General features: G+C 37.3%; 1 protein-coding gene across 1 annotated transcript; it reads right to left on the reverse strand.

Moving 5' to 3' along the window:
* Window positions 1-765: 765 nt before the first annotated feature.
* On the reverse strand, window positions 766-12788 carry LOC18424477 (uncharacterized). Its single transcript, XM_006829063.4, has 3 exons — window positions 11797-12788; window positions 1673-1788; window positions 766-1496 (listed from the first exon to the last, which is right to left on the reverse strand). The coding sequence occupies exons 1-3, from the start codon at window positions 11926-11928 to the stop codon at window positions 1025-1027; spliced, it is 720 nt and encodes a 239-aa protein (XP_006829126.2). The 5' UTR covers window positions 11929-12788; the 3' UTR covers window positions 766-1024.
* Between the last annotated feature and the right edge of the window lie 5513 nt (window positions 12789-18301).

Here is an 18301-nt window from a genome sequence, read left to right on the forward strand (position 1 = left end):
GAACAATTTGGTTAAAAAGTGAAAACAAAAACCCATTCAAGTAAAACACAAACAAAACAGTAATCAATGTTAGAGTGAAAAATCTAAAGCTAATAAAACATAAAAAAAATGGCAGAGAGAGAGTGAAACGCGATCAAAGGATATAGAAACATGGCTTTATTGGGGCATTATAAAGAACCATGGCTAAAATGGAACCCCAACAGAGATTAACAATGAAACAATGAAAAAGAGAAAGACCCATACAAGAATCTAATGAAACCCTATAAGGATCAATAAAATGGAACCCTCGATTATCAGAGAATATGGAATCAAACCAAAATGATCCATAATCAAACCTAGATTATCAAAAAGCCCTAACCCATAAGACCACATATCTGCAGAAAATTGGGCAAACAGAGCCCAAAATGTTGTATGAGATAAGGCGGATCGTTTGAGGTGGTTTTGTAGCTTCAATCACTTGCATAGATAGATAGGGTGACCTTCGGTCGGCTGCACCAATGACGGATGAAAGGAGGGAACAGAGAGAGAGATGAGGTTATTAAAATAAAATGAGAAATGAGCCAATGGGTAGGACGTTTTCCAAGTAAAGCTGAGTTTTGCCAAAATAATCGTATGCCAATTCTAGGTTTTTTTTTGGAATGCGCATATTCTAATTTTGAGGGGTTTTATGGATTCACAAAACCTGGATAATGAGATGGCTTTTGTTCCCAACGGCCTTTGGCCCTCAAACTAGGTTATAAAAAACTTGATTTTCTGTGTCCAAGGTTCCCAAACTTTGAGAGTTTATTCTCGTTTATGAAAATAGGTATATCTATATTACATCCCTCAATTCTTTATCGTTACTAAGGCCCAAACCCTGTTAAAAATCTTGAATATACAATTGCCAACCCCTCTCAAAATTGTTATCATTGCATTCTGGTGGTATTTCGATGGAATCACAAGACATGATATAACACAAAAGGCATGAGTTCCTTCTTTCAATCATCTTTGACCAGAAAAACATTCACCCAATAATGGATACAGATCAACCAAACCCTGGTGGAACATCAGGGTCCATGTCATGGTCACCATCTATTTGTTGCTGATTCTGGTCGGCAAATCGAAGAAACCCAGGGCTTTCACTCTGCTCACTGTCAATCAATTGCATTTCATTGGGCCGTCCCCGTGGCTCTGACTCTGACTCTGGCTCTGGCTCTTGAGAGTTGCCACCAAGTTTATTACAAAGATCATCAGGCTGAGAAAACCCAAGGGTTTCCTTGGGTTCATTATAATTACATGGCACAGTGACACTTTCACTTGCAGAGGTGATTATGGCAGGAGAGATTTTGGGCTCCTGCTTATTAGAAGGCACAGACATATCTTTTGGAAGCTTTGTTTTCTGCTCCACCAACTTACCGAACACTCCTTCAACTGTTTCTGATATCTCCTTTCCCATGCCATCAGGGAACCTCATCACCTCCCACACAGCATGTGATATCTGATCCATTGCTTGATTCCTGCCAAGATAAATATGACAAGTAAAATTATTTGAAGTTGATGCTTTTATCAGTTAAAGTCGGTTGCAGTAAAATTATTAGAAGTTCTATGCTTTTATCAGTTAAAGAGAAAGTCACAATGGCAGTAAATAAGGCAGCTGAACTGCGTCAGAAAACTAGAAAAACTAAAAACTTACTTTATCTCTTGATATATGGTATCAAAGAGTTGTCTTGGTTTCATATTTTCAGATCCTTCACTGTTCAGTACAGAAGACTCCCTCACGGCCGATGCAATGTTATTTTTCAAGCTTTCCTGCATATCCCTCAAAGTGAACCCAAAATGAGCCAGACACAGTAAAACAAAGAACTATTAAACACAAATAAATGGGATGAACAGCCAGCTCTGTTACATTTCACAATGTTGTTTAGTTGACCAAACAATTCATGGAAGTGAACAGTGCACTACGGTCAACCTGATCAAATTCAGGCTCTAAATATCCAAATTAACAAAAAGCCACTGCCCATCTCAGAAGGTTTCCCAAAAAGGTACATGCTACTAGGAAATGTAAAATATCATGGGTGACAATATTTCACCGATACAACATGAACTAGAAACATAACTAATTGGAAGATGAGAAGCAATTAAGGGAAACAAAGAACTCTGATTCTATGAGGCAAAAGGCCTAGCCATGACCAGCTGAGTTAGCATAAAAAAGGCGCCATTCATACTTTAATATAAATAGTAAGATGACAACGTGGTCATGAGACTCACACAAGTATCATTGTCCACTTAATTGGTGGGATGGTGATGGAGGGAATGCAAGAGGTACACTTAATTGGTGGGATGGTGATGGGGGAATCTGCTCTCCCTCCATCACCATGAAACCCGATACTGGATGCATGATTTTAGCAGATCACAAGTACACCTTTGGTACAACAGAAGGATCCAATGCACCTAAACTTGGCCATTTTAAGCATTTAAGTCCATTTTAGAGCTTCTTACAGCTAGCATCGGACATTCTTCACATCCTTCTAGTATCAAGAACCTACAATCTCATTGGGTAAATGGAGACGAAAATCAGCATCATCATCAGCATCTTTTCCCAACTATTTGGGGTCGGCTATACAAATCCTGATCCACCATTCTATTCTATCAAGTGTCATACCCTCAGTGCGGCCATAAATCCCCATATCTTTCCTCACTACTTCCAACCATGTCCTTCTAAGAATACTTCTTACCCTTTTTGAGTCTTTGACTTGAACGCACCTCCTAACAGGTGCTATACTAGGTCTCTGTTGCACATGGGCAGCCACTTATGTCTACTTTCTCTCATCTTACCGCTTATTAGAGTTACAACTAAGTTGTCCCGAATGTATTCATTTTGAATTCCATCCCTTCTTGTCTTGCCACTCATCTATCTTAACATCCCCAACTTAGCTACACTCATCATATGGGTATGTTGTTTCTTGATCACCTGATATTCTGCCTCATAAAGCAAACCCGGTCTTATTATTGTCCTATATAACTTGCCCTTCAGCTTTACTGATATGCGGCAATAACATAAAATTCCAATCTCACATCTCCACTATGCCCACCCGCTTTAATTCTATGTGCAACATCTTCCTCAATTGCTCCATTTTCCTAGATTATCGACCCAAGATATCAAAAAACCGCTTTTTTTGGTATTTCTTGGCCGTCAATCTTTACTTCCTCATCTCTACTCCTATTAATACTAAACTTGCATTTTATATACTCTGTCTTAGTCCGACTAATTTTAAAACCTTTAGATTAAAGAACATTTCTCCGAAGTTCTAACTTTGTATTGACACCGCTTCATGTCTCATCAATCAAAACTAAGTCGTCCGCAAATAACATACACCATGGTACCTCATCTTGTAAGTGCCTAATTAAGTCATCCATAACTAAGACAAAGAGGTACCCCTAATGTACACTTATTATCACTAAAAACCTATTCATCTATCCACTAATTGTTCGCATACTAGTTGTCACTACCTTGTATGTATCTTTTAACAAGTTGATGTAGTATCTAGAGGCTCCTTTCTTGTTCAACAACCACCAAATTAAATCTTGAGGTACTCTATCATAAACTTTCTCTAGATTAATAAAGACCATATAGAGGTCTTTTCCTTTAGCCCTAAACATTTCAAGCAGTTGCCTAAGTAGAAAAATAGCCTCAATTGTTGACCTCCCTAGCATAAAACCGAATTGGTTTTCTGATACACTCGTTTCATGCCTTAGTCATTGCTCAATCACTCTCTACCACAGCTTCATAGTGTAGCTCATAAATTTGATCCCTAAATACTTCGTACAATTTTGTATGTCTCATTTGTTCTTGTAAATAGGTACTAACCATAATACTTTTCCTCCACTCATTTGGCATTTTCTTTGTTCTCAACACTTTGTTGAACAACTTGGTTAGCCAGTCAATTTAAATCTCCCCCATGCAGTTCCAAACCTCTACCGAGATATCATCTGGTCCTAAAGTCTTTTCTATCTTCATCCTCTTCAAAACTTCTTTCACTTCCGATATCCTAATCCTATGAATATATCTATGATCTCCGGCCTCATTTATGCCAACGGTTCTTTCTATTGTTGTGTTCCTATTGTGTTCGTCATTTAATAAATATTAAAAATAAACTCTCCACCTTTTGTTGACCGCTTCATCTTTCACTGATACCCATTGATCCTCATGCTCAATGCATTTAATATGGTCTAGATCCCTGCACTTTTCTCTCTCATTTTTGCTAATTCGAAGATATTTTTTTCACCTTTTCATGTTCCCAGTTTACTATATAGATTATCACATGCCTTAAGTTTCGACTTACTTATTATTTGTTTAGCGTTCTTAGAATTTTTATATTCTTTTAAGTTTTAATTATTTCTATTACATTGTTGTTTTATAACATGATCGTTTTTCGATTATGGCCTTCTGAACCTCGTTACTCCACCACCAAGTTTCTTTATCAAAATTTCTTCTCCTAAAAATTATTTTGCCACTTTCTTAATACAATCAGTCATTTCAATATACATATACACGTCATATGCGAAAAGAAGGATTAGAAGCTACAGTTTGATACAAACTCTATATTCAAACAGACCTATCATCTGAAGGTGAAACACCTATTGTTAAGGATAACAAGAGAGCTCCAGGGCTCAAACCTCCTCTGTGCAAACCAAAAGGAAAAACAAAACCAGCCAACCCCCCCACCCACATCCCCACCCCCACCCCCACCCCCACCCACACCCCACCACAGCATTAAACAAAAATCAATGAAATAAACGATATCCAGAAATTTTAAAAGAAGGAATTGAGAGAGCCCAACCAAAACTGCAATTTTAATCCAAACTTTGAAAGGAGCCTTTGTTTCATATGAAAATTTTAGTTGTCTCTAAGCCACAACATATCAGCAGTCAAGAACAGGGTAAGATCTGTTTGTTTCTTTTTCCCTTTTTCCCCAACATGGATAAGGACAAACAGTTATAAGAAGAAAACTTGCACAACATAGTGGTGTGAGAATAGAACTTTTTATTCTGGAAATAACAAATAAATACAAGGCAAATGCATGGAACGCATGTAATGTCGAGAATAGGGATAACTTGGGCAAAACTGCAAAGCATATGCTATGTGCAAGAATAACGAAAAGTAACATGGAAGAAGTGGAAACTGCATACTGGAACCATGGGAAAAAAAAGAGATTTGTACAAATAGAAAAACAGGAATGCACATATATGGCAACTTGCTTCCCAGGAATTAATCCCTATCTCTTAGAAAGTTGTATATGCTGTAAACAAACATTGAGATCCGAGATGATTTCATTTCTTTCATTGACCAATGACTGCTAGAGCAATCAGTATTACAAATTATTAGTGCAATTGGGAATTGGGATTCCTTAGCTACGCCATTTTACTAACATCTCATGCTTCAGATAGAGAGAGTAGCACATGACTAGAAACAAGATTGAAGTAATAGGTACAGGGACACCATCAGGGATAGAGAAAAGATGTGTTAATTCACGATTCAGAGTTCTCTAAGAAAAAATTATTACTTTTTAAGGGAAAAAATTGCTCTATGAATAGAAACAATTATTGGCCAAAGAAATGGATACGCACAAAGGAGACACCCAAAGCCAACACCCTCAAAACTAATTTTTAGGGCATTCATGGTTCAACAAGAAAAGCTAACTACACTTGCTATAATGACCAAAAGATAGAATATCACAACTGCAATTATCAAAAATAATATTCGTAACACCAAGGAGAAAGTAAAGATCCTAAATTTACTAGAAACAACAAACTTAACAACAAAACCAGAAAAAGATGCAACAATTAAAGACCTTTTCCTCCCTTTCATAGTTAGTAAAAATAAATAACTTTCATTCTAGTCCATCCAAAACTGATACATCAAGAAGTGATGCTGAAAATAAATGAGACAAGTGAAATTAAGGGACAAAAATTCCCAAAATATTAAATATGCTTTCACATCCAACATGAGGATCTGATCCCCATAAGTTCAGTGGGAAATATCAAAATGAAACATAGGACATGGACAAATGTTGGGGTTATGGCCTTTAAAGACCGTGAGGGCATGTAAAAAGATATTTATAATGGATTATAGACTTCAATGGGAGTGTGTATTGTTTGACTGACCAAGAGTTAGGCAGTCTACAGCCCTGGATATATCTAAAACCCTTACCCATGGGCATGTGGCACTACCAAAAACGATTTATAGTGGCTCATACCTTGTTTAGGTCAGAGAGATACCCAAGGATGGTTAATAGACCAAGAGAGCTATGTAGTCTGCAAATATAAGCCTATGAGAGCGAGGATTAAATCCTCAACAAACTTCAGCACGGTATATACATATGACAGTCGCACTACAAGGAAGCTACCCTATCGAGAGGCACATATTCATGGGTATAGAGAGAATCCCCCTTGCACTGTAGTGACATGTGCTTGAATTGCCCTTAAGGAGGAGAACTGTAATCTATATTATGGGACTATAGTTCTATTGTTTATTGGCCGGTTTTGACGAGCCGATCATGAGCCGCTGCATGGGACTTTGGATCAAGGGTTCTAATGGGTTGGTTTGAGAAGGCAGTTGTGGATCATGGTCATCGGATCAAGTGAAGTGCCTTATAGTAACTTGTTTTTAACCCATTGATACCGATCCACTTATAGATAGTTCATTTTTAGTATTACAAATATTTTTTGTAAATTTTAGAATTTTTCAAATTTTCAAAATTTATTTTCTGCTTTTAAATCCCTTAAAAGGATATTTTCAGATACATTGTTTATAAGTAAAGGCACATGTGGGACACTTGGATGATGATCATGACGACATGTGGGACCATTTGGATCCCAACCCTGGGTGGGGCATGGGGCCCATGGGGCCACATGTCACCATAGCGGGTGGCACACCCCACTCCTTGTTTTCTTTTTTTAAAGGTTGTTTTAAATAAAGATGCTTTTTAAGTTGGAAAAGATAATCTTTTAAAAGGAAAGGTTATGTTCCTATTTTTGTGGGAGTTAGTTTTGACCAAAATTATATTATCTTTGACATCCTACATTTCCTTTAAAGAGATATTAGGAACTTTTAGAAGGTTCTTGATTGGTTTAATCCTAATTGGACTAGAAGTGGATATGAGTCAAATATTAAGAGGATAATATTCCTAATATTCCTCCCTAAATCATGATAGCTGATATACGGGTTGGATGGTTCAGATTTTATTCTCTCTCACCTCACAGATTTCCTTAATTTCTATTGGTCAAGCTATGTCATTGGATGGGTGTACCTAAGGGGCATGTAACCTATAAAAGAAGGTGTACCCCCTTCTAATTCTCTAGACAATGAGCCTCTTTCTCCCCTACCTCTCTCAATTCTCCACGACCACAAATAATCTCTCTCTCTCACATCTCAATTTAATGTCTCTCTCAACTCTCCATCTTAGTAGCACGCCTCCCTAAAATAAAATAAGAGGGGGTGGCACACCAAAATCCAAGGGTTTCATTGTTTGGAGAGAGGTACGCCAGCCTAAGAAGAGTTTCGATCTTCATTTTATACCCTAAACTTTCTTACGGGGTTTAAACCCTACTTGCATTTGTAGGCTCTTTAAAACCCTAGTTTGAGAAGTATTACACCTAGACAAGCTTCCCAGCTTTGAAATCTGAGCAAGATCAATATGATCAAAAGTGTGTCATCAGTCAAGCAATCGGGTGTGAGGTATACCAAGTCTGATGCGGTTAACCCTAGGCACAATCAAGTAAGTCTTCCTGGCTATTGACTTTTATTTTTCTATTTTTGCTATTATTTTTCAGAAACATATTTTGTGCTTAAATTGTTAGTGGAAGATTGGTTTTTATTCCTGAATCGTGTTTATTTGTTTCGGCAATAAAAGAAAACGTCCTAGGTTGTATTAAGGGCCGAATGATTTCATGTTATCAGTTATAGGATCTCAATCATATATACCAATTTATGCTCCAACATCCACCCCTAGAATTTAAGCCACATGAACTTAGTATGCAATAGCTAAAGATACACAGATGCGTAGATCGATTCTAGTATCATTAGGACTGCCGACCTAATTGTTTTTTGTCATGATGATCACTGGATGTCAATTACAAGTGCCAGCTCACAAGTCACGACAAGAAAGGAGAATTTATTTCTTTGAAAAATGAGAATACAAATGAAACATGGATTAGCTACTTTTATCCATTTCATGTACCAAGCATTACCAGCTGACCCAAAATAGATTGCAACCACCACTGCATCTTAAATAGAAGTTCCACTATAAAAAAGCTCAACCATTTCTTTGAAGGATGAGGTGAGTATTCAACTAAGACATGGGATAATTGTTTTTATGCAATTTTTAATATTTGATGGGAAATTGGAGATGCCATTAAGGTGAAGGAGAAAAGGACTCTCATTCATAATGAAGGATTTGTTAGGCCTATAGCATAGAAAATATAATAACAGATATACCTAGATGAGGAAAGCTATTGGATTCTACGAGGATATCCCAGCGCAATGGAAATACAAAAAACATAAGGATCAGATAGAGTTGATATACCTTTTTACATGTCCGATTACCCTCAAGAGTTCTAGTCCATTCGTAGGGTTTGGGTGGTACTTATCTCATTCTAGGGTTTCCAAGGAGAAAGAAAACAAATAAGGGGAGAAAAAAAATCGTTGGGCTCTAGAGAAAAATGGCCAAAAGAGGTGGTACATGGGCCTTCCACCAAAAGAATCAATTATGTTTTTTTGTCTCTAGCGTTCTCCTTATACAAGAAGGAGAGCCCCATATCTCTCTTAGGTGGATACGCTTTCCAAATTTGATGGGATTCCTCATAACCACCAATCTTTAAATAAGAATCCTCATCACATGGGATTCTATCTCTCTCTCTCTAACCTGAACAATATATCAAATACCAATTGAGTCCTCCACCCACAAGGGGCAAACCCAAAAACTAACATCTCCCACTCATCCTGCAGTGGATTCACTTGAGCATTATTGTTCCCTCATCATCAACCCATGATACATTAAAATGCAAAAACTCCCCCATGCATTACATACGAAAAAATGAGCCCTGAGACCTTAAAGAGCAACTACATTTATGCAGAGAGAACCCATTAAGTTCTCCATGATAACTAACGTGGAACACCTCTACTCTCTATTCAAAATTGCTACTATTTGCCCTAGACACCTTTGGCCACACTGGATTGTGTATCTCAGCTTGATCCCTCGCGAGCTTTTCTTTAGCTCAAAGGACAACTCAATCCCATCATGCACATGTGCATAACTCATCCATAAAACCATCGTTCTCATGCAAGCAAGAAATTCATTTTCAAATAATTTTTTGCAAAAGAACATTCTCGGTGCAAACAACCCAATTGCTATGGAAAATGAGTGTCATGGTGCACACTAGTGCTCTGAGCCCCAACCATGGTGTGATGCCAATGGTCTTTCCCTAGTACCAGTATTATTCCACTTTGACTTGACCGCTTTCCTAGCTTTGTTCTCACCCAGTTGAATCATACATGACCATAGGATGGCATGTTAAAGTAGCGACACCAAGCCTCAACTTCCTGATAAATTATTAGGTCTATAAGGACATTTAAGGCAAGTAAGTGAACAGCTATTCTCACAAGGTGTAATAGGGAAAATGATTCAGCCTATACACATTAATGATAATGTTGGTCTTACGAAGCACATGTGGTATGAGTCTCACGCTACGATAAAAAACAATACTAGGTTTTAAGTCAAATCTATACGATGCATGTCTTAGTTCAGTCACAACTATACATCCTACCGCAACCAATTCGGCTCAGAGCTGCAACCAAGTGACTTGAACATAACTAATGCTCACACCTGGTTCTCATATAGGCTATATGATTTGATGGGATGTCATGTGGATCATGTCGATTCTCAACCATAGAATCTCATCTTGACCACTTATAGAGGCAATACTTATATACCTTGTGTGTCTCATCCTTCAATGTCTCGTTTGAGGACGATCAGTTCTATGCGAAAATCCAACAATTCATCACACAATGAACATGTCTTAGTGCATGTGTGAATGGCATCAAAATCATATGTATCAGCATCGAACAAAGCACATTACTATGAATCTCCTAAATAAATGGTAGTTTTACCATTCCAAAACAATATCCATGGAGGAAAAGAGTTGGAAAATAATGATGGTGTGGAAAACCAATTAGGGACTCCTAGGTCCGAATTCCTTGACATGAGACTAATGCTTTTCTCAAGCTATAAACTTAGAGGGCCTGTTACCATCCTGCTTGTGGCAATGGAGATCGTGACTTTCTCTTTGCTTTCAGTGAAACCTCATACACAGTGATACCCAATCTCTACATGTTATGTCTTACTATCATACTCAGGATCCTTTGCGGAAGCAAGTACTGCCATGTTGCAGCAAAAAATGCTTATAGGCTGTCCAACACTCAATATGATCCCCTTGCTTTGCAGGATCCTCCTAAGCCACATGCCATCTTATGATGCTATACAACAAGCTAAGTACTCCAATTCTGTTATGGATAGTGCCCTGTAGCAAAAGTAAGACATAGCATGCATGAGGAATCCTATGTGGGTAGCATTGCGCTATGTCTTATTATGAAGACGAGTGGTTTATATCGGTTTTTTGGTCCACCTCTTGTGGATCGACGACCCAATTGGTATGTGATATATTGTCCAGGTTAGACAAAATCTCATATGATGAAACTTTCTATTTAAATATAAAGGTGTTTATAAGGAATCCCATTAAAGTTGGAAAACATATTCACTTGAGCAAGATATTGGACTCCTCTATATAAAGAAACCTTTAGAAAGAAAAAAATGTACATGATTATTTTAGTGGTATGGCCATGTACCACCTCTCTTTGCCATCTCCATCAAAGGAACAACATTTGCCTAGTGTAAATTGTGCTATTAGTTCTAATAATTAAAAGTCGACCTACGGATGGGGCATTGAACTTTCAACATGGAGGAATCGTACACATCAAAAAACAAAGAGAGATTAGGAGACTGGCACCAACCACAGGAGGGCAATCAGACTCTAAAAAGGTATGTAACATCTATATGATCCTTACAACTTTTTGTGTTTCTGCTGCATACGATCGAAAGAAATAAGCAGATTTTCTCTATTGAAAATTGGGAGCCTTTGTATAGTAAACATGTACCATATATAATAAAATAGTCCCAGGACACAATAATGGACGTTTTAAAAGTCCGAACTGGGCCCACCAAATTGAGTAGGCCAGGTCAAGTCAACTCACTCCAACTTTTCAAAGAATACTTTTCCCCATCATTAGCCATCATCTCATAATTAGAGATTGACTATATAAAAAAGAAAAAAAAAAAGGATATATAGACTAGTCCCTCATGTGTCTTCATATCCATAAATTTCCAGATATCCTAGACTCAAGGGAAGTGGAATACAATAGACATTGGCAAGCACTTTTATCAACCAAATTTCCCCTTTTAATAGGACAATGCCGATGCAACCGAATAGGAATGTTGAGAGAGAGAGAGAGAGAGAGAGAGAGAGATTTTGTTCTTGCACATGTATCTTTGGAGATCATGTGGTAGTAGTCTACTAAATATCTTGAAATTAGGGACGAGACAACTGTAAGAAACATGAAAATCCATTTGAAGAACCAAATTACAGGTGGATGTCAGGATAAGCCACTTATAGACTCTGCAGAAACCCCAATCTAAAACTCTAGCAGTTGAAACGAATTTGTATTTGTGAAAGGAAAAAACACAGAGGGAGAGAGGGACTGACATTGGTTTTGAGGGTTTGGATGATTTTGTGGCGCAGGCGGTCGAAATCCCCGTCGTCTTTGAGCATGGAGATGAGCTCTTCCAAGCTGACAACAGGTGGACCTTCATATAAGCACTTCTCCGCTTTCTCCATAATCTTGAATATGATTCATTCAGCAGACTCCGCTTCTCCACAGGAAGTAAAGCATGTTATTTGGCATTAAGCCGCATCTTCCAACTGTAAATTTCTTTCAAGACCGTACTACTTTGTCCCCTTGGACGCTCTGGCCCTCGCTCTTGCTCTTGTAGTCGGATCCTCGAGGCGATTCCTATTGCCACCATGGCGGAGGCGTAGGCATTTTAATGGGGACTTTGAAAGGTATTAGGGATTGTGGGAATATTTTTTTGGTATTTAAGACTCTTCGTTTAGTGGACGGAGGCGAATGTTAAACTTTCGTAAGCCGCAGGCCTCCAGCTAGGGGCGCCACCAGGCGGTTCCGGCCGGCTAGAGAAGAAGCCATAATTTTTGCCTGTGGGCTCGGCGCCCAAAAAAATTTGATTTTCGGGTCAGGCCCTGCCATCCTTGACACCATTAGTACAAGCCCGAGCCAGCACGGGCTTACAATATAAAAATAAATAAAAAAAGAGAAGAGAGGGAGAGGGCCTTTGACCATGTGGCTAAGGTTTGGCTACTTTTCTTCCTCTCCCTCCTCCTCAGAACTCTAAACATCAGGGGTGGTAACAAGCCGGGCGTGAGCCTGGCCACCCGTATCCCTAGATCGGCCCTAGTCCACATAGGGCGGGCACTAGTCGGGCTAGACCAGGCCGGATTAAATAAATTTATTAAGAAAACAAAAGAGAAAACAAAGAAAAAGAGCATGGCCCATCCCGGGCCTATCCTCAGGCCGTGATTGCCTCGCCCTCATAGCCCAAACCCTAGTTTTGTAGTGAAAGGAGTCCGACCAGCCCAATGCCACTCTTACTAGAAATCTCTGCTCTATCTGGATGTGTTTGTTTTCGGGAAAGTTCAAAACGATAAGTTTATTGGACAATGTAGCACTTCCGCGTTTGAAACGCATGAATAACTATAGTACTGGAACTTAAAACTTTTACACACAACGTTCCTTTTGCGTTTTAAAATGGGAAAATTGTTCCTGGACGGGGGGCGAAGAACCGAAAGTCTCCGATAGTTATTTGGATAAGAATGTCACCTCAAAAGCTTTTGCTCGATAAAAAGAACCAAATGAAATCCTACCCTTTTCTCTCCTTGCGTGTCCAAGCTCTAGCTGCCCGAGCTTCCCTTCTCCCTCCAGTTGGACTCACAAAACCCTAGCCACCCCAGTTTCCCTTCTTCCTCCTTCCTCGTGTCAAACCTTAACCAGGTATGTCCCGTTCTAATCTCCTCTTTTTCTCATCTGTACTCTCATTCTCTCTATACCTGTACTCTATCACATTTGCTCTTTATCTCCATCTCTCTTCTGAACCCCGAAATCTCTTCTTTTTTCTCTCATCTACTCTCTCATCAACACGGTACAAAGCAAAGCGGATGTAACAGTTATCTTATAGAGCTTGCCTTTCAGCTTTATTGGTATACGGCGATCACATAAAATTTCGGTTACACATTTCTACTTCGCCCACTCAGCTCTAATTCTACGTGAGACATCTTCCTTAATTTCTCTATTTTCCTAAATTATCGATCCAAGAAATCCAAATTGCACCTTTTTTAGTATCTTCGGGCTATCAATTTAATTATTTTCTCATCTCTATTCTTATTATTATTAAACTTGCGTTCTATATACTTTGTCTTAGTCTGGCTAATTTTAAAACTTTTAGATTCTAGAGCATCCTTCTAAAATCCTAACTTTATGTTTACATTGCTTAAGGTCTCATTGATCAAAACTATGTTATCTGCAAACAACATGCATCATGGTACCTCAGGTCTCATTGATCAAAACTATGTTATCTGCAAACAACATGCATCACGGTACCTCATCTTCTAGGTGCCTATTTAAGTCCTCAATAATTATGACAAAGATGTATGGGCCCAATGATGACCCCTGATGTAAATCAATTGTCGCTGAAAATTCACTTGCCTCTCCACTAGTTGTTCATACACACTCAATCGTACATATCTCTCACCAAATTGATGTAGTCATTTCTAGCACCCACCAAACCAAATCTCGAGGTACTCTATCATATGTTTTCTTTAAATCAATAAAGACTATGCGGAGGCCTTTTTCGTTCGCTCTAAACTTCTCAATTAATTGCTCAAGTACAAAAATAGCATCGGTTGTTGATCTCCTTAGCATAAAATCGAATTGGTTTTTTGATACACTCATTTTATGCCTTAGTTGTTGCTCAATCTCTATCCTAAAGCTTCATAGTGTGGCTCATAAGTTTAATTAGTTGATAATTCGCACAATTCTGTATGTCTCATTTGTTCAAATAAATAGGTACCACAATATTTTTCCTCCATTCGTCTGGATTTTTCTTTGTTCTCAATACCTTATTGAACAGTTTGGTCAACTAGTCAATACCAATCTCCCCCATGCACTTCCAAACCTCTATTGGGATAACATCTAGTCCTAAAGCCTTTTATAACTTTATCATTTTCAAAGATCATTTATCTTCCAATATCCTATTATTACGAATATATCTATGCCCTCATTTATGCCAACAATTCCTTCAATAGCTATGTTCCCATTAAGTTCATTACATAATAATTTTTTTAAAAAATTCGTCACCTTTTGTTGACATCTTCATCCGTCGCAAAGACCCTTTGATCATCACTCTTAATGCATTTAATATGGTCTAGATCTCTACATTTTTTCTCTCTCATTTTCTCTAATTTGAAGATATCTTTTTTACCTTTTCTTGCTGCCAATTTATTGTAGAAATTATTATATGCCTTAAGTTTAGCCTTACTAACTATTTATTTATCATTTTTCTAAGCATTTTTATATTCTTCTAAGTTGTGATCACTGCTATTACACTGTCAAATTTTATAGCATAATTATTTTTCATTAATGGTTTTCTAAACCTCATCACTCCACCACCAAGTTTATTTATCGAAAATTGTTTTTCTTCTAGATTCTCATAAAACTTCTTTGGCTACTTTCTTATATTGTCAATCATCTTATTCTATATATCATTAACCTCATGTTCAGAGTTTTATTTTCTTTATTTAACTAATTTATCCTTAAATAAATCTTTTTTTTTTTTTTTTAAAGTCCATCACCTAGTTCGGACACCTATTAATTTCACCTCTTCTCTTCCATGTTTTCATGAAAATGTTTATAACCACGAGTATATGTTGGGTAGTCAAACTCTCTCCTTGGATAACCCTACAATCTTTACATGATGGTCGATCTATCTTCTTAATTAGGAAAAAGTCGATCTAACTTTAAGTTGATTTACTTTTGTAGGTTATTAAATGTCTATCTCGCAGTTTAAAACAAGTGTTTACAATTTCTAGGTCATACGCCGTAACAAAATCTAGAATCGCCTCACATATCTCATTTCTTTCATCAAGCCCATATCCCCCTATGTACCTTTTCATATCCTCTATTATTCTTCCCTCCATGACCATATAAGTAAAAGAATGACATGTGTGATCTAGACGGAGTATATAATAATTGTTTTTCTTTCTTTTTCAATTCTTTTCTTTTCTTCATGGTCTAGATCACTCACAAGAAGTCCTTTTACAATATAACAATTTCAAATAATATAAAATAAAGTAATACTATAAGATCTCATAAACTTGAAGTCATTCAAGCCATACTTTTCATTAACAAAAGAAAAGACACAACATATACTTGGAAATAAATGATATAATAAATAAATATGGAAAAAATAAAAGATGTGTCAGGGATTACCTCAACCGGGCTTTTTACACCTATACCGAATCACCACCTTCGGATGGCGCGAGATCTAATGGTCAACCTTCAATCTCAACCGAGAAAGCAAGTTTGGATAAGCCACACCAATGGAACATGAATCTCTTTGATCACAAACTCAAACCCCAGGTGAATCCCTTAGCAATCTAGTTTGAGAGAGATACTTCTCTTTTCTATCACAACCCTATAGTCTAAAACCCCAAAAGAGAGATGAGATATCATGAGAGAATAAGACATGAGAGACACTATAGATGAGAGAGATAGTGGGGCATGCTCTCCCTTAGGGCTTTCAAAAGAGAGGAGAGAGAGAGAGAGTTTATATTGGAAAGAGAGAGACATTTCAAAGTGGGGCGTGCCTCTTTGGTAGGTTAAGAGAGAGAGAGCGATATAGAAAGTATATGGAAGAGTTAAGGTGTAGAGATTTTGGGTAGGGTATTCCCCTTTTTATAGTGCTTCAGCAAGATTAGGGTTTCTTAGGGTTTTTCTTGGTTTGTCACTTACATGAAATTGAATATGAACCATTAATCGTGTGTAACTTGTGGTGTGAGAGATTTGAGTTCTTCGTTATATAGATGGGCCATTAACATTTTATTAAAGGTGCTAGACCATTAACCCCCACTTTCTAAACCATTTTCCCATCAATTAATTTAAATAAGAAATTAGCATATCGTATTATTATCTTTTATTATTTTTATCCATAAACCTTCTCACATATTCCAAAATATCAATCAAATATTCCTCAAGGCTTCCAACTTTGCAAAATAACACAAACCTTTCTCTCAAGCTTTAAAGCTTAAACACCAAATAAGAAAGATGGCATAGGTTGGGCATGCCACCTATGGTAGCACATATTGGGCCCCACCCAACATGCAATAGTAGGCTCAAAGACCTATTGGGTTTCCTATGTATTTTAAGTTATTTTTATAATTTTGAAAATATACAAAATCATTATTTGAATAATTAAATCATTACAAAATCAATATCTCTATTTTTATAAATCCAAATTTGATAAATAAAATATCTAGAGATTTAGAAAAAACTCAAATAACAATTCTAAAAATAAAATACAATTAAAATAAAAAAAAATAAAATCTTGATGGGAAAATGATGTATATGGTCTAATAATAAATATCCACTAGGGCACTCCATGTCTAACTGCGAACTACGAACCACACATGCTTTCTCAAATCAACCCAGCATTGCCCATTACCCACGGTCTATGTAGGGGATCATTAGTGGGTCACCAAAGTTTAGCCAATGGGCAAGGGATCACAATCCCAGTATATGGATTTCAAGTTCCCCCCCCCCCCCCCCCCCCCGAAGACAAAACACAAGGTCATTCTGACCTGATGCAATCCATAGCTTAATGGTGCACAAGGGATATCTCTCGCACATGCACATGCTTAACTCTAAAAGGTGATACGTTTTCTCAAAAACAGCTATCGATGTGCATGTCATGTGATGACACAAATGATGAGGTTTTTAGCCCTGTCCCTGAAGGCCTCCATCATACACAAAGGTCACGCAGTCCCTCGGATCACTCATATGGGCATACTCCGACCTCATCAAAGGATAACTCATATAACTCTCATCGGTATGATTCTTAGAGTCCAAACAACATGGGGTTTCCCCAACTAGACTAATATAGCACGTCAAGCACGGTCCAGTATCAGCAAACATCGTTTGCTTAGTATGGTCTCTTGTTGGACCACACTCCCACTTAGTTCATGTTCCACTATATAATTTCATTTTATAAACACTCATAAGGGCTTTAATGGCCACACTCACCCAACATTAAGTCTCATCCTAAAATGGTCCTCTCTCCATTTGGGATGTCTTGGACTAATCCATCTATATCCTCCCAAAATTGTCTCTTAACTCTATCTTCTAATCCTATTTGTAGTGCACAAGCACTAATGGGAAAGGTTTCTATACTTCCCCTACAGCATAGAAGATCTATTTTTCCCTACCATTCAGCTGTCCAATTTTGATCAAGAGACTCACTGTTTGATCTTAGATACAACGTCTCAAAGTATTTTATTTTTAGTTTTTTTATACAAATTTTATGAACATGAAATTTGGTACCTGTCATCTTCTCATTGGGGCACACTTATAAAAATATTAAAAATAATTTTTTGATAAAATATAATGACCAAAATACCCCTTAAAATTTTTAGGGGTATTTTGGTCATTTTATTTTATTGAAAATATTTTTCGCTAGTGCGAGTTTAATAGAGGATTGGACATCCAAATTTTGGTATCAAAATAATATATAGAAAAAAATAAAAATAAAATAGTGTAGAAACGTGACATTGTGATTGGGGCAATCTTAGCCCTCCTTTCAGAATAGACGATTGGATAAGGGGAAGTATATAAGTTTTATGCTGTAGAGGAAGTATAGAAAGCTTTCCCAACACTAATTGCGTTAATTATCTCTTCTTCTAATACAAGTGTAATTAATATGAACATACCACCTATTCTCTTGACATTAATTACTTCATTTTTTAAATCTTTGTCGACTATTATTATCCTTTCTTATATACCAAAGTTTGTACCCATCTATGTTTTTAGTTTTTTCTCCTTTTCATTTTATTCTTTATAGACAGGTTATATTTACTCTCATTAGTTTCA

This window comes from Amborella trichopoda, chromosome 9, assembly GCF_054954075.1.
Source record: "Amborella trichopoda isolate Santa Cruz 75 chromosome 9, AtrichopodaSantaCruz75HAP2 v2.0, whole genome shotgun sequence".
In the NCBI taxonomy this organism is placed as follows: Eukaryota; Viridiplantae; Streptophyta; class Magnoliopsida; order Amborellales; family Amborellaceae; genus Amborella; species Amborella trichopoda.

Excerpts from the sequence above, each read along its gene's own strand:
- LOC18424477 (XM_006829063.4), bottom strand. The coding sequence starts at position 11,928 with ATGGAGAAAGCGGAGAAGTGCTTATATGAAGGTCCACCTGTTGTCAGC. Across the intron at positions 1,789-11,796 it reads TCCAAACCCTCAAAACCAAT|GAAAGCTTGAAAAATAACAT; the intron begins GTCAGTCCCTCT and ends AGGGATATGCAG. Across the intron at positions 1,497-1,672 it reads ACCATATATCAAGAGATAAA|GAATCAAGCAATGGATCAGA; the intron begins GTAAGTTTTTAG and ends TTATCTTGGCAG.